This window comes from Protobothrops mucrosquamatus, unplaced genomic scaffold (genome assembly GCF_001527695.2).
Source record: "Protobothrops mucrosquamatus isolate PMUCROS unplaced genomic scaffold, P.Mucros_1.0 scaffold2682, whole genome shotgun sequence".
Taxonomy (NCBI): Eukaryota; Metazoa; Chordata; class Lepidosauria; order Squamata; family Viperidae; genus Protobothrops; species Protobothrops mucrosquamatus.
In genome coordinates this window covers 274996-297273 of record NW_015388729.1, presented here as the reverse complement: position 1 = coordinate 297273, position 22278 = coordinate 274996, and the positions used below count along the sequence as shown (strand labels likewise).

The 22278-nt window shown below is 60.2% G+C and overlaps 1 protein-coding gene across 1 annotated transcript in view; it reads left to right on the top strand.

The window, feature by feature from the left end:
- Nucleotides 1-22278, top strand: part of SMG6 (SMG6 nonsense mediated mRNA decay factor) — a 68809-nt gene that overhangs the window by 2722 nt on the left and 43809 nt on the right. Inside the window, exons 3-10 of the mRNA XM_015825547.1 lie at nt 587-782; nt 4286-4396; nt 4897-5003; nt 6266-6344; nt 7260-7370; nt 7452-7649; nt 12542-12603; nt 16638-16783. Of these exons, the coding sequence (XP_015681033.1) occupies nt 587-782; nt 4286-4396; nt 4897-5003; nt 6266-6344; nt 7260-7370; nt 7452-7649; nt 12542-12603; nt 16638-16783 (1010 nt within the window). The remainder of the gene's footprint in view (nt 1-586; nt 783-4285; nt 4397-4896; nt 5004-6265; nt 6345-7259; nt 7371-7451; nt 7650-12541; nt 12604-16637; nt 16784-22278) is intronic.

Sequence of the window (22278 nt, the reverse complement as noted above, 5' to 3'; positions counted from 1 at the left end):
GAGAGAGAGAGAGAGAGAGAGAGAGAGAGAGAGAGAGAGAGAGAGGCAGACAGACAGAGGCCAGTTGCCAAGCAGCCAAAGTTTCATTACGTGGCTGAGGACGTTTCAACAGTTGTAAGTATGAAAGGTGGTCGAAAGTCCCTTTTTCCAGGGCTGTTGTAATTTGAAGTCACTAAATGAACCGTTGTAAGTCAGGGAACGTGTGTGGTCAACCAGGGAGTTGCGGGGCGTCAGGCTGGGCTGGCTGGACTCAAGCCGCAGACGGCAGCCTAAACTGGTCCAGGTTAATGTGGCACCGTCCAGAAACGAGGCGCCGTTCTGTGGTCGTCCCATCCGAGAAAAGCCCCTGATAACATGTTTTTTAAAAATCCATCCGTGTCTGGATCCAATGTCGCCTGAAAAAAGTCCTGTAGCTTCTAACGGTCGCTAAACGAACTGTCGTATAAGTCGAGGACTACCTTATATATACGATGGGGTGTTTTTTGTTTTTTGACGTGAGCTGCCTGGCGTCCCCTTGGTGGGAGTTGGGGGGGGGAGCGGCACCAAAGCCCCGGCTGACCGGCGGGTGACGGGCGTCCCGTTGCAGGGCGGAGATGCTGCAGCTGTACGAGCTCTGCCTGCTGACCGACATCGAAGTGGCCGATGCGCAGAACGTGGACCAGCTGCTCTGGAAGAACGCCTTCTACCAGGTGATCGAGAAGTTCCGGCAGCTGCTCAAGGACCCGGCGGGCGGGGAGAGCGCCCAGGAGATCCGCGGAAAGCTGCTCCAGATCCTGGACGAGGTGAGGCCGTGGGGGTCTCGGGGCGCCCCGGGCGGGTGGGCCGGAAGGCGGGAGGGGTGGGGGCCGGAAGGCAGCTGCCCTTCTGGGACAGCCGGTGGAACGCGAGGACCTCTTCCCTCCAGAGGTCACCATATCAGTGGGTGCTTCATATCAGAGGCTGGACAATCCTCTGTCTGGAATGGTGTAGGGCAGGGGTCTCCAACCCCCAGTTCCACGGACTGGTACCAGGCTGTGGCATGCCAGCAACTGGGCCTCACAAGCAAGCTGTCATGTGTCTGATTAACGAAACAGTTAAAAGGACTTTCAGGCATATTTTTTCCTAAAAGCATTTATTAAGGTTACAGAGACGTCAGTACAGCATGGTGGAAATGCTTAAGTCTGGCTTCTCTTCCGTTACGCATATACATTCTAAGCATTTCCCACCCCCTTATTTTGGGGTCATGGTTCACATCTTCCAATCAACTTGGAAGATGTGATTTACTTCGGGTTTCTTTCTCCCGGGCTATCCTTATACTCCTCCCTTTTTCCCTGTTGCCTGGTTTAACTATAAAAATACCAGACAGTTCTGCATATTGTCAAAGCAAGAATATACAGTATTTGCAGCGTTGACACAAGCAAAGCCCAGGCAGCACGTGAAACCAGGCCCTCTCCGGTCCACAGAATAACCTCCGTCCACAGACCTGGTCCCTGGTGCCCCAAAGGATGGAGGCCACTGGTGTAGGGCCTCCTGGCTTGAGCAGAGGGGCTGGACTAGAAGACCTCCGAGGTCCCTTCCAGCTCTCTTCTGACTCTAGATTCCAGGAGGCGGCTCTTCCTTGGAAAGAACGCGGCTCCCTTCCTTTCCCTATCCCAGCCGAAGGGGACAGTGTGCAGGCAGTCCTCGGCTCACGACCGTCCCTTTAGCCACCGATCGGAGTTAGAGCAAAGCTGAAGAAAGTGACTTATAGGCAGTCCTCACACTTATGACGGTTGCAGCATCTCCACAGTCACATGGTCAGAATTTGGATGCTGGGCAGCCGGCGTTTTATTTATTTATTTTTGAAAATTCATGTTACCTACACACGGGGACTCTAGGTGGCCTACGGAAAAAGGTGGCACATGTTCAGGATGGTTGCCACGTCCCCCGGGTCACGAGACCCCCGCCTGCCAACTTCCCAGCCGGCTTCCGGCAAGGCAAGTCCGTTGGGAAAGCTGGATTTCTTTTTTTTATTATTATTTTTCATTATTGTATTTTTATGTGTTTCTTATTATTGTATTTTATTTTATTTCATTTATGTTTATTTTACTGTTTTGTTCTATTTCATTTATTCATTTATTTATTAAAATTATTTGCCGCCTACCTCGCCCTGGGGCTCCCCCGGGTGGCTTACAACAATAAAAACGAAACGAAAAGAAGATAACAGTAGCAAAACAACGAAGCAATAAAATAGACCAGGGGTGGGGAACTATGACCTCCTTCGTGACTTGTGGACTTCAACTCCCAGAATTCCTCAGCCAGCCTGGCTCGGCTTGGAAACCTCCCCCTTTCCCCTCAGCATGGCTGGCTCAGGAATTCTGGGAGTTGAAGTCCACCAGTCATAAAAGAGCCAAAGTTGCCCACCCCTGAAATAAGACAATGAAATAAGCAGCAAAAATACAGCAATAAGAGATTAAAATATTTGCTTTTCCTTTTACACCTGTCCTGCTTCGCTTAGCCAGCAGGGCCAAAAGGTGATAAAGTCAGCCGTGACACTCAACAACTGCCTTGCTTAGCAACAGAGCTTTTGACCCCGGTCGTGGTCGTAAGCCGAGGGCTGCGTGTGGGGCGGCTGGCCCAAGAGGCAGATCGGAGGGCTCCCCAGGGCTGCAGATCTGCCTGGGAAGGGAGTCCATCTGTAACCAAAACCTGAAGCAGAAAATCTGCAGACATTTTCAGGGCTGGATCAGGGCAGCCGCAGCAGCTGGCCTGGCACCCTTTGAGGTTCAAAGGCCAAAGGTCAGCTGAGCCGTTTGGAGGAAGGCCCCCGCCTCCTTAAGTGGGGAGGAAGGGGTGTCCACCCTCAGGCCCAGCCAGAAGAACGTCCTCCTCCCCTCCCCGCCCCCCCCCTCCGGCCACTTCCATCTGTCCCCCATTTGCGTGATGAATGTCCGTGGGCACTGGGGAGGGCCGGCTTGGGCCTTGCCCCTTTTCCCACTATTTCTCCGGAGCTCTTTCGAGCAGGGCAAGGAGGGGCTGCTGCATTGGTGCCATTGGTGCCTGGGGTCTTTTGGGGGTCTTCCAGCCCAAAGCTCTGCAGGGTCCTGTGAAGGGAGCCCGGGCGATACGTCCCCAGGAGGACCCAGGGAGACCTAGGACAGTGGTGGCGAGCCTATGGGACGCGTGCCAGAGGCGGCACTCAGAGCCCTCTCTGTGGGCACGCACACCATGCCCTGAAGATGGCAACCGTCCCTCTTCAACCAGCCGCCCGCTAACTCGCCGAGGTCCCACGTGGCCGGAGGCATCCCAGCACGGATGGTTTCCCTCCCCCCCCCCATCCCATCCCTCCTGGCCTCACATGCTCTCCTTTTCCCGGGCACGACCCACTGCATCGCCTCCTCAGCTGTCGGCCGGCCGTCCAGCTCAGAGGCGGCTTCTCTGAACTGCTGGAGGCGGGCTGCGGAGCCCCAGAGTGTGCCAGTCAACGGGCCGGCAGGCTGTGGCTGCTGACAGACACTGTCGGCCCCCATGCATTTGCTGGCTTCTGTGTGCGGGGGCCGATGGTGTCAGGTAGCAGCCGCCCCGGCCCCTGCCTCGCCTTGCCCTGCGACAATGGCACCCCCGCCCTGCCTCGCCTTGCCTCGCCTCACCCCGCAGGACGAGCCTCCTGCCCACCGCCCCACCTGGCAGAGACCCCCTGGATCTCCCCCAACCCTGCCCGGCCCCCACAGGCGTCCCTCCCCACGAGCAACATCGAGGTGATCACACCCACCTTGACCACACCCACCCAGTCTGCCATGACCACCACAGCCACGCCCACCCAATGCGCCACACCCACCCGGCACCCGGTGATAAATAAGTGGGTTTTGGGTTGCAGTTTGGGCACTCGGTCTCTAAAAGGTTCGCCATCACTGGACTAGGAAGCTCTTGCCCTCCTGTCAGGCCTCTTGCTGTCCTGTTCGTGGGGGGGGGGGTGTTAGGGGAAACTGTTTGGTGGATCTGAAGCTCTCCCCCCTTATCCACGGGGGGGTGGGCTTTTCCCCCTCCCCCCAAGGCTCCTGCCTGTTGCCCTCGCCCTCTGCTCAAGGACAGAGCAACCTGGAACTCAGGAGAAACTTCCTGGCAGTGAGGACAATTAACCAATGGAACAGCTGGCCACCAGAAGTCCTGGGTGCTCCATCGCTGGAGGTCTTCAAGAAGAGACTGGACAGCCGTTTGTCCCGATTGCTGGAGCGTCTCCTGCTCGAGCAGGGGGTTGGACTAGAGGACCTCCAAGGTCCCTTCTCACCTCTGTCCTTCCGTGACTGCTGCTTTCTCTCCCCCCCAGGGCACTGTCTTCTTCGACGGCTTGCTGCAGAAGCTGCAGGCCACCTACCAGTTCAAGCTGGAGGACTACATGGACAGCATGGCGGTTCGCACCAAGCCCCTGCGGAAGACGGTGAGGCGGAGCGGGGGGGGCAGCAGGTGGTTCGGGGGGGAGCAAATATTTCCTTTTAATCTGGTTTTAAATTGGTATTTATTGTAATATTGGTTTTATAAGGCTGTCAGCCGCCCTGAGTCCGGTAAGGAGAAGGGCGGGATACAAATCAAATAAATAAATAAAATAAATAAGGTTCGGGGCACCCCTGAGGATCCCACGGTGGCCAGGGCCAGACTCTGGGAGCGCTGAGGAGCTTTCCCTTAGGGCAAGGGGTAGGCCACCTCGGCTCTTTTATGACTCATGGACTTCAACTCCCAGAATTCCTGAGTCAGCAAAGCTGACTCAGGAATTCTGGGAGTTGAAGTCCATGAGTCATAAAAGAGCCGAGGTGGCCTACGCCTGCTAGGGCAGCCCCTCGCCCTCCGGGGTGACAGGCCTGGCCTTGCCCTGAGAAGGGGCAGGGAGGGGGGTCTCCGGCCGCCCCCTCTCCAGCCGCCTCCCTGCGCTCCCCTCCCCAGGTGAAGTACGCCCTCATCAGCGCCCAGCGGAGCCTGATATGCCAGGGCGACATCTGCAGGTACCGCGAACAAGGCAGCGACACGGCCAACTACGGGAAGGCACGCAGGTAGGCCAGGGGGCAGCGGGGTGGGGTCCGTGAGGGGCACGGCGGGCTGAGGACGGATCGCTACGTCGCTTTCTTTGGAACGGCCGTTAAACAAAGCTCACCTGTAGGCACCTTCGCGGCGCCTGACGCCCACACCTGAGCTGCTGCCTCTGCCCTGGTGCCAGGGTCTCCGTAGGGAGCCCCCCGTCCCGAGTGGGAGAGACCCCTCCCCTTTGCACTGAGCAGGGCTTGAAACTGCTGCAGCTGGGCAGAAATGCTCCCCCTTCCCAGCCTGGTCTCGGCTCGTTCCCCCCCCCAAAGGGACGTAAAAGTGGAACCCTAGAGGGGGGGGCCTCTCCGTTGCTCTCCCACCACCACCACCTGCCAAGAGGATGGCATGAACTCCCCCCCTCCAGCTTCCACAGCCACCCGGCTCATTGGGCCCCAGGATGCTTTTCCAGGCTCGCTCACCCCACCCACCCACCCACCCCTTCACCTAGAAGAGCTGGGGGGCATGTGGGGGGGAGCAGGAGGGGAGGGGAAGTGGGGCCTAGCCAGGTGTGGCAGCTCTAGGCAAGCAAAGGCACCCACCCTCTGGCCTTGGTCCCTGCCAGGAGCCGGGCCTGAGCGGTCAGTGGCAGCCTGGCTATAGGGGGCCAGAGCCGGGGCTGGAGCTGGCCAGCCGTGGCAAAAGGGGCAACCGTGCCGAGATACGGCCGAATCCCCGTGAGTGCAACAACTGGCAGAGGCAGGCAAATGCTGGGGCCACCTCACACCCCCCCCAACAACCCCAGAACCTAACCCTGCTGCCTTAGGGAAGGGCCAAGCCCCGGTCAGAGGCGCGTTGGGGGCAAAGGCCCCCTGTGTCCTGCTTGGCTTCTGTCTTAGCCTGTCCCTAGCATTGACCCCTAGAGCGGCCAGCAGGAGGAAGGCCTTGAGGGCCCCTCTGGGCAAAGGGCACAGGGAGGGAGGGAGGGAGGGGGCACCCTGCCAGCGCCTGTCGGGGGCTCTTCCCAGGTCAGAGTCCTCCGGGAGGGGTGCCTGGGGGCCAAGGACTGGGGCCTTGGGAAGCCCTCCTGCCCCTGAGGGGAGCCAGCGGGTAGAGCCCAAGCCTCGGGCAGCCCCTGGGGCTGAGGAAAGGACGGACCCTCTCGTTACCCCCTCCCTCCCTCCCTCCCTCCTCGGGGGGCTCCAGCAGTGCCTGCGCTGAGCGTGCCCCCCCCCCGACCCGGCTCTTCTGCGGCTCCTGCCATCCGCTCACTGGCCCTCTTCTCTCTCCCCAGCTGGTACCTGAAGGCCCAGCACGTGGCCCCCAAGAACGGCCGCCCGTACAACCAGCTGGCCCTCCTGGCCGTCTACACGGTGAGAGGGAGGCTCCGGCCCGGCTCTGCGCGCCCCGCCCTCCTCCGGCCACGGCCCTCTTCAGCCGGCCCACGGGGGGAGGCGGGACTGGCGGGAGGCTGGGGGGGCAGCAGGCTCCCCACGGAGGCCAGGGCCATCGGTGCCAGGCTGCCTTTGGGTCCCAGGCCAGGGCCTGCTGTGTCGGGGTGGGGGTGGGGGTGGGGGGGTCCCCTTTCAGCACCTGCCAGGGGGGCTCGGCCAGAGCCGGTCCTTTCCCTCCAGCAGGCGGGGTGGCGGGAGGGGGCTCAGGCCCCGACTCAGGGTACAGGTAGTCCTCGACTTACGACCACAGTTGAGCCCAAAATTTATGTTGCTAAGTGAGACATTGGTTAAGCGGGTTTTGCCCCATTTTAGAACAGAATAGGGACCTTGGAGGTCTTCTAGTCCAGCCCCCTGCTTGAGTAGGAGGACCCGTACCGTCTCAGACAAGGGGCTGCCCAGCCTCTTCCTAAAAGCCTCTTAGGGCTCTTCCTCCCACTTCCTGTTAAGTGAATCACTGCCCTTGTTAAATTAGTCATACGGTCGTTAAGTGAATCCGGCTTCCCCCGCTGACTTTGCTGGTAAGAAGGTTGCAAAAGGGGATGGCGTGAGACGCCTGGAGGCTGCGACCGTCACATGTATGACCCACTTGTCAGAGATCCGAGCGTTAACCACGTGACCGGGGGGGGGAAGCTGAAACGGTCGTAAGTCTGAGAAACAGTCACAAGTCCCTTTTTTCAGTGCTGCTGTAACTTCAAATGGTCGCTAAACAAACTGTTGTAAGTTGAGGACTGCCTCTGCTTGACCGTCGTCCCATCGCTGCATCGGGGAGGGGGGGAGTCATGTCTGGCTGTCCCCCCTCTGACGCCGTCCGCCCGTCTCTCTCTGTCCCCGCAGAGGAGGAAGCTGGACGCCGTCTACTACTACATGCGTAGCCTGGCCGCCAGCAACCCCATCCTGACGGCCAAGGAGAGCTTGACCAGCCTCTTCGAGGAGACCAAGCGCAAGGTCGGTAAGCGGGGCGGCCGGCCCGGCCCACCCGGCCCCCCCCACCAGCTCCTCATGGCCCTCTCCCCCCTTCCCCCGCAGGCAGAGCAGCTGGAGCAGAAGAGCCCCCGGGGCCAGGGCAGCCAGCGAAGCAGGAAGGCGGCCTTCCGGCCCTCCGGAGACGATGCCACCCGCCTGGAGCTCTGGATCCACCCCTCTCACCCGCGCTCCGGCCAGGGCCACGAGTCCAGCCGGGACTCCGGGCAGGACAGCGGCCTGGGCGGCCTCAGCCCCAGCGAGGTGAGCCCTGGAGGGGGTGCGGCGCTCTGTGCGGCCACAAGGGGGCGCTGCTCGGCTTGCTATGGGGGGAAGCCCAGGCTTTGGGTTGGGGGAGTGGGCTGGGTAGAAGGTAGTGGTGGTGGGGGGCCTCCTTGCCAGCCCTGCCTGGGTGCCACTCTGGCAGGCCCTGCCCCTCCTGTGCCAAAAGCTGGCCGGCCGGCCTCTGCCTGGGGAGGGATGCTCTGGGCTGCAAGGTCGGGGGGGGTGAAAACTTTGAAAATGCAATAATTGAAATAAGTAGCCTTTCTTGAAAATAGTTGTAAGATATGATGATGATGATGATGATGATGATGATGATGATGATGATGATGATGATGATGATGATGATAAAGTTGGAAGGGACCTTGGAGGTCATCTAGTCCAACCCCCTGCTCAGGCAGGAAACTCTATACCAGGGGTGGGCAACCTTGGCTCTTTTATGACTGGTGTACTTCAACTCCCAGAATTTCTGAGCCAGCCATGCTGAGGGGAAAGGGAGAGGTTTCCAAGCTGAGCCATGCTGGCTCAGGAATTCTGGGAGTTGAAGTCCACCAGTCACAAGGGGGCCACAGTTCCCCCATGCTGGCTGAGGAATTCTGGGAGTTAAAGTCCCCGAGTCATGAAGGAACCACAGTTCCCCCATGCTGGCTCAGGAATTCTGGGAGTTGAAGTCCATGAGTCATAAAATTACCCCTGCCCTATACCGTGGCACAACAGTTTTGACATCTTGAAAGTTTAAAGCAGGGCTGTCCAGGCTTGGCTACTTGAAGGCCTGCGGACTTTGACTCCCAGAATTCCCCAGCCGGCTTCCCCTGGCCGCAGGCCTTTGAGTGGCCACGCTCGGACGCCCCTGCTTAAAAAGCTTAGTGTGTATATTAAAAAAACCCCACCCTTGGGGGGCCCTGCAACATCCCTCAAAATGGCACACGGCTGCCCACTTCCGGGATAATCTGAGAAAGTTGGGGGAGCCCGGCCCTTGGTGGCTTAGTCAACAAACCATGGTTAGTGAGCACCCGTCCATGCATCATCTCCCAGGTTTGCTGCTCTCATCTTTGCTGAGTAGGGGGTGTTGCAAATGGGGCGGCGTGAAGAAGGGGAGGCCCCAGGATGGTTGGGGGAATTGGTGGAAGCTTGTGGGTCCCACTGGAGTAATCTTCCCCCCCCCAAGATCCAAGCCCAAGAGGAAGCTTCTCTGCACGTGGGGCTGATTCTTTGCTGAGATGAGGGGGGGGCTCTGAGCTAGGGGAGCAGGCCAGGCACCCCTGGGTGTCCCCGGAAGCCCTGCCAGGGCTGGAGGAGGCTGCCCCCCCCTCCCCAGAGCGGCTGCGTGCCAGTTCCCCTGGGAGCCGACTTGACCTGGGTCACCAAAACCGCCCCGTAGCTTTATTTTGACTTGCGCTGTTTCAGTTTCCAGCTGTGAGTTTCCGAAAGGAGGAAGCCGCGGGTGCCAGCCTGCGAGGGGGGGCTAGAGGCAGAAACCACATGCCCGTGGGGGGGGGCCGACCCCTGCACTGTGTGCCGTGCGTTACGGGACGACCTCGGGACCGACCCTTGCCTTCCCGACAGTCCCTTCAGGGGGGGGGTGCGTCCGGTCTCAGGGAAGAGGACGTGGGGGGGTCGGAGAGCCGTCGCCCCCCCGCCCCCCTCCTACCCCCGTGTGACCTTCCGCTGTCACTCACAAGGCCCAGTGAGGCTCCCACGGAGGGTTTCCAGGCATGGCAAGGAAGGCTTGTCACTGTTTGGGGTGGGGGTGGGGTGGAGGTGCTACGGGGGGTGGGGGGTTATGCTTGGGGCAAGGCCCATCCAGAGCCAGTTCATTTTCCGGGGGAGATGACAGGGCAGCCTTGCCCAATAGTCTCTCCCTTCCACACACACACACGGGCCCCCAGATTACACCTTCCCACACTTTCATGAGGACTAGAAGCTTCCCCTGGCCTCCTCCTGACCCCTGACGGCACTCACTCATGATTTTACGTGGTCTGGGAGTTTCCCCTCTCAAGGTGGTTCAGCTGTCAGCATGGGAACAGCCGGGCTCTGGGTCTCGTGCAGAGGGTCGTCCGGTGCCCACAGACCCCACTGGAGCCACATTCTCATCTCCCCCCCTCCCCCCATTCTGCTTGTGGAGGTTGCCTTTCGTGGCCCCGTCTGGCTTCGGAGGAGTGACGGTCGCTGAGGGGAGGAGTGGAAAGGAGAGAGACCCCCCCCTTGCGGGCTTCCGAGGAGCCGTGTGAGCCTTGGAACGGCCTCCCCCGGCCCCCTACCCCCCCCCTCCGGAGCAGCCACCTCCTGGGGGCTCCAGCACTCAGGCCCCCTGCCTGGCCCTTCTTCACCCCCTCCCCAGGGACACCGCAGCATCGTTGGGGGCGACAGACCAGCCTTTCCCGCCCTGGGCCCACCTCTGGGCCCGCGGACTTCAAGTCCCAGCATCCTCCACTGGCTCCACACTAGCTGGGGAATCGTGGGAGCTGCAATTCACACGTGCAGCGGTGCCCAGGATGGGGGAAGGGCACAAGCTTCCGGCCTCTCCCTGCCAGCCTGCCCCTTCGCTCCTGGTCCTGGTGGCTTTTGGGGGGGCTCCCTGCCCCTCGGGACCCCCCTGGCTTCTGCCTGGGCCGGCTTCCCTGGAGGGTCTCCCGAGGGCCGGACAGGTCGGGCCCCTCTGTTGTGGCCGCTGTTTCTGCCAGCAGCTGCTGCTCCGCCTTCCCTGAGGGGGAGCCCAGTTTATTTGGGGGGCCCCCCTTGGATCCTTTCCTGGAGCAGAGGCTGCGGGGGTCTTCCGCACGAGGTCACGGCAAGGGCAGGGGGGGAAGGGCCCGGGCACGCACGGGGGGGGGGGGCAGCTCTGCAGGGCTCAAAGGAGCTGGGCTGCCGCAGCCGGCTTTGCAGACGCGCCCGTGGGCCGGTGCCGCTTCCTCTTGTGGGCAGCGAGCCCCGGAGGTTCCCAGCGCCGGCCTGGCAGGTGAGTCACGCAAGGGCTGAGTCATCTGCAGAGCGGCCCCGGCAGGCGCTCTCGGCTCAGCTGGGCTGGCGCAGCTCTGCAGCCGGCCCCGGGGTCAGGAGGGGAGAGCGGCTGCGGCCTGCTTTTGTGTCTCTCGGGCTGTTGTGCTCCACAGGTGCAGCTCCCTCACACACACACACACACACACACACACACACACACACACACACACACACCCCTGTGGGGTGGGGTGGACGTGAACTGCTGCCTTCCCAGGCCTAGTCTGCAGGAGGGGGGGCTGAGGGGAATGGGGCCGGGCCTCGCACTGGGGACCCTCGGGCTCAGCGCCCACCCCCCGGCAGGATGCTCTCTGCCTCCCGAGATGTTTGGGAAATGCAGCTTTTCCAAAAGGCATCTGGCCCCCCTCGTCGTTTTTCTTTGGAAACGTTTCGCTTCTGAAGTCCTAAAGAACTGAAGAAGCTTCTCAGATGGGAAGTGAAACCTTTTCAAAGAAAACAAAAAAAGTCCAGCTGCCTTTTGGGGGAAAAAGCACCTTTGGGGCAGCCGTGAGGCCTGGAGGATGGAGAACCTCCACAGGCCTTCAGTGACGTCGCCGGTCTCGGGAAGGGGGGCCAGTTTCTGGGGCCGGCCCACAGGTGGGACCGGAGAGATCGGCAGCGGAACTGGCAGTACCTTGATTCTGCTTCTGATCCACCACCCCCCAGCCCCCCACAAGGAGGGCCCCGTTCTTTGAGGGTCGGACGGGGAGGCCCGGGTCAGCGAAGGGTTAGGGTTAGCGAAGCGAGGGGAGGGGGACTCGTCCTGAGGATGCCTGCTTGGGGTTTCCTACTTGAGCAGGGGCTGGAGCTGGGGCCTTGGGCATCTCCAGCTGGCCAGCTTGGCGTGGCCAACTTGCTACGGCCAAATCATTGGGGAACAACTGGCAGCAGGACGAGAGTTACGCTAATATCAATGGGATGGAATGGAATTAATTAGAATTAGAATAGAAATAGAATAGAAATAGAGTTGGAAGGGACCTTGGAGGTCTTCTAGTCCAGCCCCCTGCTCAAGCAGGAGGACCTACGCCATCTCAGACAAGTGACTGTCCAGTCTCTTCTTAAAAACCCTGGAGGTTTTTAAGAAGAGACTGGACAGTCACTTGTCTGAGATGGCGTAGGTCCTCCTGCTTGAGCAGGGGGATGGACTAGAAGACCTCCAAGGTTCCTGGTGGCAAGCTGTTCCACTGGCCAACTGTTAGGAACTTTCTCCTTAATTCCAGGTTGCTTCTCTCTTTGGTCAGTTTCCAACCATTGTCGGTGGAACAGAATCATTAAAGAAAGGATGTAAAAGAAGGGACAGAATGAAATGGGAATGACAAAACTTAAAATCATTTTTTTAAAAAAAATTATTTTAAACACTTGAATTGCAAGGCTGCATTTTGAACCGCGGCGAGTTGTCCCACTCGGTTGGACTAGAAGACCTCAAAGGTCCCTTCCTGGCAGGTTGGCATGCCTACAGTGGCAGCTGGGGAGGCGGGCACTGCCTGGGCAGAGCGTCCCTGCTTGCATCACATCACACACACACACACACACACACGCGATGATCCGGGCTTGTGTCCAGCGGCAGTTGCAAAGCCCCCGGCCGCCAGCAGGGGGGGCCCTGGCACCGCCGCCCTCCTCTGCAGCTGTCTGGCAGGGGCCCTCCGAAGGCCCGGGGGGGGGGGGCTGGAGGCCAGGCACGGCCGCTGGGTTCCCATCTGCCGTAGCCACCCCCCCCCCTCGGCCCTGGCCAGGTTCTCCGGCCACTCTGGGAGGCTGCTGGGCGTTCTTCGCAGGAAGAGGGAGGGAGGGAGGGGGCCTGGATTGTTTTCTCATCTTCTTCATCGTGTCCCCCCCCCCTTTTCTCTCTCTCTCTCTCTCTCTCTTTTCCCATCCAGCTGAACAAAAGGTTCGTCCTGCGTTTTCTCCAGGCTCATGGGAAGCTGTTTACCAAGATTGGGTAAGGCTGCAGGATGTTTGTTTTGTTTCGCCTCCATTACCAGCCCTTCTGGAATCCAGTCCCGGGAGCAGCTGGGCTGGCGTTTGGAACGGAACGGAGGGCACAGGGTGGGATGCGAATGACCGGCCGCCTCCTCCTCCTCCTCCTCCGCTGCGGGGGGGGCTGGGGGGAGAGGAGGGAGGGGGCGGGCTCTGCGCCTGAAGCTGGCTGGGCACTCTGCCTGGGGGAGGCTCAGAGCAAAACCCCTCTTGTAGGACGGAGCCGGGAGGGACCTTGGAGGTCTTCTAGTCCGACCCCCTGCTCAAGCGGGAGGCCCTAGGCCAGGGGTGTCCAACCTTGGAACTTGAAGACCTGTGGACTTCAACTCCCAGAATTCCCCAGCCAGCAAAGCTGGCTGGGGAATTCTGGGAGTTGAAGTCCACAGGTCTTAAAGTTCACAAGATTGGACACTCTTCCTCCTGCTTGGGCAGCGGTCAGGGCTCTCCTGAGCCCCCTCTGGCTCTCTCTCTCAGCAGCGTGGCCCCCCTGCTTGTGGGTCCCAAGCCAGGGAGACGGCAAGTGCCCCACTTTCTCCCCTCCAAGTGGATTTATGAGCACGGTGGCGACTGCTGGCGGCCCCCTTCTGCTCAGTGCTGGGCCTGGGCTGTTCCTGAGCCTACCACCCTTCAGCACCTCAGCCTCAGGGCCCCCTAGATTCCCCATTGCCCGCCCCTTTTGTGTGGGGAGCTGGTCAGGAGCGCCTCATCCCATGGTGCCCCTCTCCCCAGAGTTTCTGTGATGCTGACAGGCATGGGGGGGGAGAGGCAAGAACCCCTGTGCCTCTGTTGCTCCTGGGGACTGAAGCCCAGATGGTGGACCTCAGCAGCTGGCAACCGCTGGCAGCCCCACTCTCCGTGCCATCTCTCTCCTCCCTCTCCCTCTCTCTCTCTCCTCCCTCTCCCCTCTCTCCCTCTCCTCCCTCCCTCCTCCCTCTCTCTCCTCCCTCTCTCCCTTCTCTCTCCTCCCTCTCTCCCTTCTCTCTTTCCTCCCTCTCCCCCTCTCTCTCCTCCCTCTCCCCTCTCCCTCTCTCCCTCCCTCCTCTCTCTCCTCCCTCTCCCCTCTCTCCCTCTCCCTCTCTCCCTCCTTCCTCCCTCTCTCCCTCTTCCCTCTCTCTCTTCCCTCTCTCCTCTCTCTCTCTCTCTGAAACTTTTTGGGGGCCGCTTTTGCCATGCGCTGCATCAATGGGTCCTTCCTTCCCCCAGTCCTGGGGCTCCCCCATTCAGCTCCGAAGAGTCCTTCCCACCTTCTCCCTCTTCTGCCTGGTTTTGTTTATTTTTTTATTTCGGTTCACTGCACAGTCAGCCAGATGTTCAGGCTGGCTTTGGCCTTTCTGTCCACCTCCCGAGCCCTTCCCAGGGACCCCGGGATGGGCAGATGGGCTGGCTGGATGGGGTCAGAGGTCTCTTCGGAGGAGGTCAGCCGTTTCACGGAAAGCTGCCTTTTGCAATCGAGTGACTTTATTCTTATTGTTTATTAAATTTGCTTGCACCATCCTCCCCCCCATCTCACTGAAAGGCGATTCTGGGCAACTTACAACATCAAAAATAAAGTCATAACTATATACAGTATACCAGTGTATAAAATCACAATAAAATCACGGTGAAAATACAGATTATAACTAAAAGGAAGAGCTGGGGAGGAAAGGAGCAGATACGTCTCCCGGCACCCCTTTGCCCCCGTCTCCTCTGCTTGAGCCCCCCCCCCATCCTCTGGATTGCCCCTTTCTGCACCATTTGCAGCACCACAACCTCCCCCTTCAAATCCACCCAGTTCTAAACTTGGTTTCCCCAGAAATAAAACATAAACACACAACTGCCACCGCAGCAGCAGCAGCAGCAACTTCCTTATCACTCTCAAAGGGCCCTTGCTTTTTTTCAAAAACCAGCGCAGTTCCTGGAAAAGGGATCCACCCCGATTCCAAGACCCCGTCGCTGCCTGTCCGGACCCCCCCCCTTTCGTGTGGGGCTGGACATGGGGGTTTCTCACCCTGGGCCCCACTGGCTGCTTTGGGGGCAGAGATTCCCTTTTCGGTTTAGTCCCTGCGACAGGTTGGGGTCCTGAGCAAGCTTGGCCCTCTCACCCCGGTCAGTCTCGGCTTCGAAGGCCAGGTCCCAAACCGAGGGGCCTCCGCTTTGGAGAGCCCCCCCCCAGGCTGCCCCCTTCCTCTGCTTCCTGCCTCCGGCCCGTCTCCTTTGCTCCGCGGCCGTCACCGGGAGGGTCTGACGGTCCGAGCACCTGTGGCTGGCTGGAGGGGTCCCTCTTGACCCCTCGAAAGGACCAGAGGGGGGGGAGCATCTCTTCAGGGAAGCCCCCACCCCCATTTCCACAGCACAGTGCACCGGTCTCCATCTTGGATTGTGGTTCCCTGGCCTTCTTCTCAGCTGGGGTGTCAAGCTGATGGAGCTGACATAACCCTCCCTCCTCCCCTCCCTTTCTTAAAATTGAAGTTACGCTGGTATTTTCCAGTCCTCTGGAACAGATGTCTTGGCCTTAAAAAGGAGTTTATTTTTGTCAGAGGATGGGGAGTCTCTTAAAAGCTTCAGGTGAAGGCCATCTGGGCCCTTCGCTTCCTTCCCTTCGGTCAGACGGGCTGGCAGCTCCTCCCCACCGGTTCTACTCCCTTCAGGCGTGGCCCGGCCCCTGCCAAGGGTTGGTGATGCCACGGGCAGCTGTACTGCAGGCAGTCCTCGGCTTACAGCCGTTCCCTTAGTGACCGTTCAAAGTTACGAGGGTACTGGAAAAAGTGACGTGACCGTTTTTTTTTCCACACTTAAGACAGTCGCAGCGTCCCCGGGGCCGTGCGATTAAAATCCGGTCGACAGCTGTCTCGTATTTACGACGGTTGCAGGCGCGCGATCCCCTTTCGCGGCTTTCTGACCAGCAAAGTCAGCGGGGGGGAACCAGATTCGCTTAACAGCCGTGTGACTCGCTTAACAGCAGCAGCAGCAGCGATTCACTTAACAGCCGTGGCAAAGGAAGTCGTAAAATGGGACAAAACCCACTTCACAACTGCCTTGCTTAGCCACGGAAATGTTGGGCTCCGTTGTGGTCGTAAGCTGAGGACTCCCTGCACCGTTCATGTTTTAAATCTAGAAATAAATAAGCCACAGCAGAACTCGGTCGGGGTCTTCAGTGCCCACCCCCCTCTTGGGCCCAGTTGGGGCATGGACAGGGTAGGCCACCTTGGCTCTTTTATGACTGGTGGACTTCAACTCCCAGAATTCCTGAGCCAGCCATGCTGAAGGGAAAGGGAGAGGTTTCCAAGCTGAGCCAGGCTGGCTCAGGAATTCTGGGAGTTGAAGTCCACGAGTCATGAAAGGGGCCATAGTTCCCCCATGCTGGCTCAGGAATTCTGGGAGCTGAAGTCCACCAGTCATAAAATAGCCAAGGTTGCCTACCCCTGGGCATGGAGGATCAAGGACTCTGGTGTGGAGGGCAGCTAGGATGGCAAAGGCCTAACCTGGCAGGCCCCATGAAATCCCAGTGCCACCCAGAAGCGCCCCCCCCCTGCTGCCCAGGGCAGAGGCCTGGTTGCCCTGCGCCAAACTGAGGGGGGGGAGCGAGGCTGGCACTGCTGCCTCCACCGCCCCGTCTCCTTGCAGAGGCCCCCAGAAGGAAAAGTGGCAGAGGTGACTGGGCGGGGGGGTGGGGGGCAGGCTGTGCTTAAATTCTGCCTGGCTGGTCCCCTCAGTCGGTCCGGCCTGTAGTGGCTGCAGGGTTATCTCGCCCCCGGAGTGGCCCAGGCCTGCAGGCAGGGCTTGAGGTGGGCCCCAGGCCCAGCGAGAAGGGGAAGGGGCTCAGGCAGCCCAGGAGAGCAGCAGGAGCCCAGCCCCCTCCTCACCTTACTAGGAACGTCTTAGCTTCTCTCTGCAGTGGGCTGGGAAACGCCCCACCCCACACACCCCTTGCTTTAGATGGGGCCAGGATAGCTGGCCTCTGGAGGGCCCCGGCATCTGCCTACCTCTCGCTCACCCTGCCCTTCTGCCCTCCTTCAGGATGGAGACCTTCCCGGCGGTCGCAGCGGAAGTCCTGACCGCCTTCCAGGCCCTGCTGGAGCACAGCCCCCCACCCATCGGGAGCAGCCGCCTCCTGCAACTCATGGCCATCAACATGTTCGCCGTGCACAACTCCCAGCCCAAAGGTAGGGGCCTTTTCACCTACGGGGGGGGAGGGGGAGGCTTGGCAGGCAGGGCTCCTTGTGCTTCCAGAAGACCCCCCTCCAGCGTGGGCGGCGTTCCAGAAGACCCCCCCCTCATGCTGGCCGGTTGGGGTCCCCTCGGTGCCCGTTCCTTCTCGCGTGCCAAATGGCTCCCAAGGTGGATGAGGCCAGCCTGAAGCGGTTCCAGAAATTGTGTATATTTGGTGTAACGAAAAGGAAGACACGATAGCAGCCTTCCGGTATTTGAGGGGCTGCCCCACAGAAGAGGGAGGGGGGGGTCAAGCCATTCCCCAGCGCACCAGAGGGCCGGAGAAGAAGCCCACGGATGGAAACTAACCAAGGAGAGGAGCGAACTGGAATGAAGGAGAAAGTTCCTGACAAGTGAGAACAATTAACCAGGGGAACGGAAATTGCCTCCAGAGGTTGTGGGTGCTCCATCGCTGGAGGCTTTTTAAGAAGAGATTGGGCAGCCATTTTGCCCAGACTGGGATAGGGTCTCCTGCTTGAGCAGGGGGTTGGACTAGAAGACCTCCGAGGTCCCTTCCCACTCTGTTAGTCTGAAAGCTGTCCCTGTGGGCAGCAGATCCTCTGCCGGGAGACCCCAAGGCCCCATCTGGCCCTGGAGGGGGGGGCTCCCTCTTCCCGGAGACCCGCTAGAGGTTGGGGGGGGGCTCGCCCCGTGCTGGGCCTCCGGCTCCTCCTGCAGCAGCCTCTTGCCTTGGTGGGCATCCGCCAGAGGGGCCGGGGCAGCTGCCCAGAGGAGGGGGTTCCTGGGTGCCCTTGCAAGTCCCCACGGAGGGGTAGACAGCCCTGACCCCCCCCCTCTGCGAGAGCAGCCTGGTGAAATCTGGGCAGGGGGAGCGTTGGCCCGCCGAGGGGGAGAGGGGGGGGGTCCCTGTCTTCCGACCACAAATGCGTGGAGAATGTTCCTTTGGGGGGGATAATTTGGGGGGGAAGTGGGGCGTCTCGTTCTGGTGTGCGAGCGCGCTAATTGAAGCCGGGCTGCTGCGGCAGGGCATCTCGGGGAGGGGAGCAGGCGCCCCCCTCCCCCACCCATCTGCACCCAATTTATTCCAATCTGGACTCTGGGGGCTTTTTCTCCCCCCCCCGCCTTCCCCCTCCTCACTTTAATAATTTGTTTTATAATTGCGCGAATCAAACCCATATCAGGCACACTGTTCTGTTTTAGGGCGTTATTGGATTATGGTTTCTGTGAATCACGGGAAGATGAGTTTATGGGCCACCACGGGGGCTGCCTCTCCTCCCCCTCCCCTCCCCCAGCCCGGCTCACCCCCGGGTCTTCTAGATCTTTCCCCAGACGGAGCTGTGGATCTCCCTTCCGGGCTTCTGGGGCCTCCCGGGCTGAGGGAGAGGTCACCCCCAAAGGGGCGGGAGGTCGGGCCCCTTGCTGCTCTTCCGCAGGGCTGCAGTTCTTGGGGGCTCCTTGGGTGCGAGCCCCCCCTTCCCAGGTCTTGCCCAGATGTGTCGGGACCTCGGGGGGCCTGGCCAGCCAAGGGGGCAGGTTTTCAAGGCGGGGATCCCCTGCACTGCTAATGCTAAAAGCCCCCCAGGCCAGGACCTGTGGGTGCCCCCGCCCATGTTCCTCTGCCCTTTAGACCCTATGTGGCCCCTCCAGCTCGTGTGGCTCCCAGTGCAGCCTTGGCAGAACTCTGACTTCCTGGAAAGGACCCCCCCCTTCCCTTTGAGGCAGTGCAGAGACCAAATTCACGCTGCACTCCTGGGGGGGGGTCCCCTGCCCCTCTTTTGAATGAAAACCCCAACAGGCTTGAAGTGATACCTGGGTGATGGCGTCTTTCTGCTTGGGGTTCCCCTGCCAGGATGCACATGGGGGGCTAAGGGGGGGCTCTCTAGATCCCCATCTTCGGTCTGGCATCACCCCAATAAAAATAGCCCCAGGCTTGATTTAGTGCAGGGCTGGAGAGAGGAGGAGGGGAAGGGGGGAGGAGGAGGAGGAGGAAGAGGAAGAAGACCACCATCTGACTTTTAGGGGTGCTATTTCTGAAAAAGTTTTTCCAGCCGGTTGATCGCAAAGCGAGTTGGTGCCCGCGGTGTGTTGGGGTTGCAGAAAAAATGCAAATGGACGTTTCGGCTGCCTCCACAGAGGCCGAAAGCCCAGCCAGGGGGAAATAATGGCGGTTCTGCTTATTTTACTTGCTGCCCCCCCCCCTTCTGAGCCCGGGAGTGGCCGGCTTGGAGAGGAAGGAAATATTTCCGTGAATCCCGCATCCAGTTCTGGGTGCTGCCCTTAAAGTGGGGGGGGGGGATTTCACAGAAAGGGACCTTGAAGGTCTTCCAGTCCACCCCACCACCCCCACCACCAGGACAGGAATCTAGTTGGAGGAGTAGAGGGAGGGAGGGAGAGGGAAGGGTCAAGGGATGGACGGGCAGCCGTATGCAGCTATTCCTCAATTTACAACAGTTCCTTTAGCGACCGTTCAACCTTAGAATGGCACTGAAAAAAGTGACTTGTGACCGTTTTTCACACTTACGACCGTGGCAGCATCCCCCTGGCCACGTGATCAAAATTAGGACACTTGGGCAGGTGTTTTGTATTTATGACGGTCGCCGCGTCCTGGGGTGACCTGATCCGCTTTTGCGACTTTTTGACGAGCAGAGTCGACGGGGGGGGGGGAAGCCAGATTCACTTAACAACCGTGTTACTAACTTAACTCCAGCGATCCACTTAACGTCTGTCGTAAATGGGGCAAAATTCACTGAGCAACTTAGCAACAGAAATTTTGGGCACGGTTGTGGACGTAAGTCGAGGACTCCCTGCAAATTGGTGGGTTGGCTGAATAAGGACGTGGCAAAGGGCCTCGGGCAGGAGGAGGCTGCGGGCAGCGGATCCTCGCCTTCAGCTCCAGCCGGGATGGGGGGCGATGGCTTCCTAGCAGGGAGACCAGGGGGACGGGGGGGGATGTTCCCACTGACCCCAAGAGTTGGGGGGCTCCTGGGGATGCTGGAGCACAGCGGCACCACCACTTCCCGGGGACTTCGATGCTTCAGAGCCAGGGGTCTGTGGCCGGGCATGGATGGCACGGGGCAGTCCTGGGATGGGGGGGACAAGAGGGGCTTGTGAGCTTGTGAGTCCCTGTCTTGAGGCAGATGCTGTGACGACAGCCCCCCGCCCCCCTCCTGCGTCTCTTCCCTGGGAGCTTTGCCCTCCCTCCCCTCCCCCCAGTTGCTGCTGCTTGGCCAAAGCCCAGCCCTTCATCTTGAGGAGGTGCCAGGACGTTGCCCTCCAGAAGCCAAGATGCCTTCGAAGCGGAGCTGCTTTGTGGCTCGGGAGCTCCCCAGACGGCGTCGAGCTGCAGCCGATGGGGGGGCTTGGCAGAGGGGAGCCCCGGGGGCCTTTCTCCCCTCCTTCTCGCCCCACCGGGCCTGCTGGCAGGATGGCCGGAGCCCCTTCCGGCAGCCAGCCTGGCGGGAAGGAAAGTGCGAGAGGCCGTGCGTGGGATGTGGGTCTGTGCACTAAGCTGACTGGATCGCGGCTTAGCATTGTGGCTTGTCCAGCAAGCCACATTGAAGAGGTGCCACGGGTGATGGGACGTGCAAAGGAGCCCTTCCGGGCCGGCCCAGCACTTCCGGTCTGGCGGAACCGTTGCCTAAAGAAGCATCCAGTTGGCATAAGGAGCCCCGGGGGCACAGGGGTTACCCTGAAGCGTGGCAGGCAGACTCTGCAATCCACAGCCAGGAGTTCGATCCTGGCCGGCTCACAATTGACTCAGCCTTCCGTCCTTCCCAGGTCGGTAAAACGAGGACCCAGATGGTTGGGATGCAAATAACGCTTTCTCTTTAAACCGCCCAGAGAGCGCCATTCAGTGCTGTGGAGGGGGGGCATATGAGCCTAAGCGCCACGGCTGTGGGGGGTGGCCTCTGTTTCTCTTGAGCCCCTCTTGCCTTGACAGGGAGAGTGGTAGAAGAGGGCAACTCGGGGAGCACAGGAGGAGGAGGCGGTCAGGGAAGCCCCCCTCCTTGCCCTGAGAGCCAGCACGAGGGTTGCCGCAGTCAGAGGAGGGGGTCTGGAGGGGTCTTGGCTCTGCTGGTGGACCCAGGGCGTCCAGAGCCTGGGGGCTGCCTACGTGGCTTGGGGGTCTCGGCTGCCCTCCATATCGCCAGCCTCTGCCTTTGGAGGAAAGGGAGCCGGGTGGGCTGTCCTCCCTGGCTACACCCCCACCCACCCCATCCCCGCCGGGGGGGGGGGGACAGGAATTCAGCAGCCGGGGCAGAGAGAGCTGAACAGGGGGTTCAACCCTCCCAATGACTTTATGAAGCCGAAAGGAAAGACCCCACAATTCTCTCTGAGATGCACACGGCCCCCCATGGGGTCGCCCCTGTGAAGGGGCTGCACAGAGCAGGCTGGGCTGAGCTCGGGGGGGGGGGGCAAGATGAGCCTGGGGACTTCCAAACCCCGACCTCCTCCGGTCCTTCCAGGTCAGACTCAGGAAAAGCCTGCACCGAGCGTCGAACCTAGTCGGTTGGCCTCCGTTGCCCCCGCTGGACCCCCAGGGCTCGTCTCTTCGGGTCTGGGTTCACCCCTCCCCTCCTCTCACCCCCCCGTCAACGGTGGGTCTCGGTCGTGTCCGGACTTAGAGAGGGATGGCTTCCAACCTCCCCCTCCTCCTCAAGGCTTCTTCACTGCCTTTTCGGCCTGTCCAGCGCTGCAGGTTGGTCAGCAAAGGTGCCTCCTGGCAGGGATGTCCTGGAGGGGGGGCAGTGCAAGGAGGGGGGGGCCTTGAGCGTGCAGGCAGGCCGGCCAGCCCCCGCCCCCCCCCGCCCCGCCAGCAGAGCGGAAGCCGCCCAGCACTCTGGGCCCATCTGCCTTTGCTGAGCAAGAGGCCTTGCAGCTGCCGGGGCTGTGAGTCGCTGGCAGTGCGTGGAGCTGCTGTCTGCTGGGGTTTACTGCTGTCTACATTGAAACATGGCTGGGGGTGGAAGAGTTAGTGGCGCGGTGCCAGCCCCCAACCTTCCCCAGCCCCCCCCCTCCGTTCCCCCCTTCTTTAAAGTCACATTTCCAGGCCAGACAAAGAATTAATCTCTGGGCACTTCAGATTGCTGGCAGCCCAAAGCAGGATGTGGGATTTTTTTTTCTCTCTCTCTGCCTCTCTCTCTCTCTCTCTCTCTCTCCCTGTGTCTTGGCTGACTTTTTTACCTCTCGAAGAATTTGGAAGGGCCGTGAGATCCCCCCCCTGCCCCCCCCTCCCCACGCTCGCCTTGGTGCCGCGCAGCTTTTCTTTCTGCACAGCCGATCGCCCTGCTGTGGCTTCGCCCCTAATAGATTTCATATGCTGGTGCCGTTGACATCAGTATCAAACTATTCTACATGTGATCTGCTGTATTTCCTGCAGGAAATCTGCAAGATATTTATTAAGAACCTAATAAAATAAACCTCTCTTGAGCTTTTAGGTAGTGTTCAATTGTTCGTGTCTCCCCCCCCCCCCCCCCCCCCCCCCCCC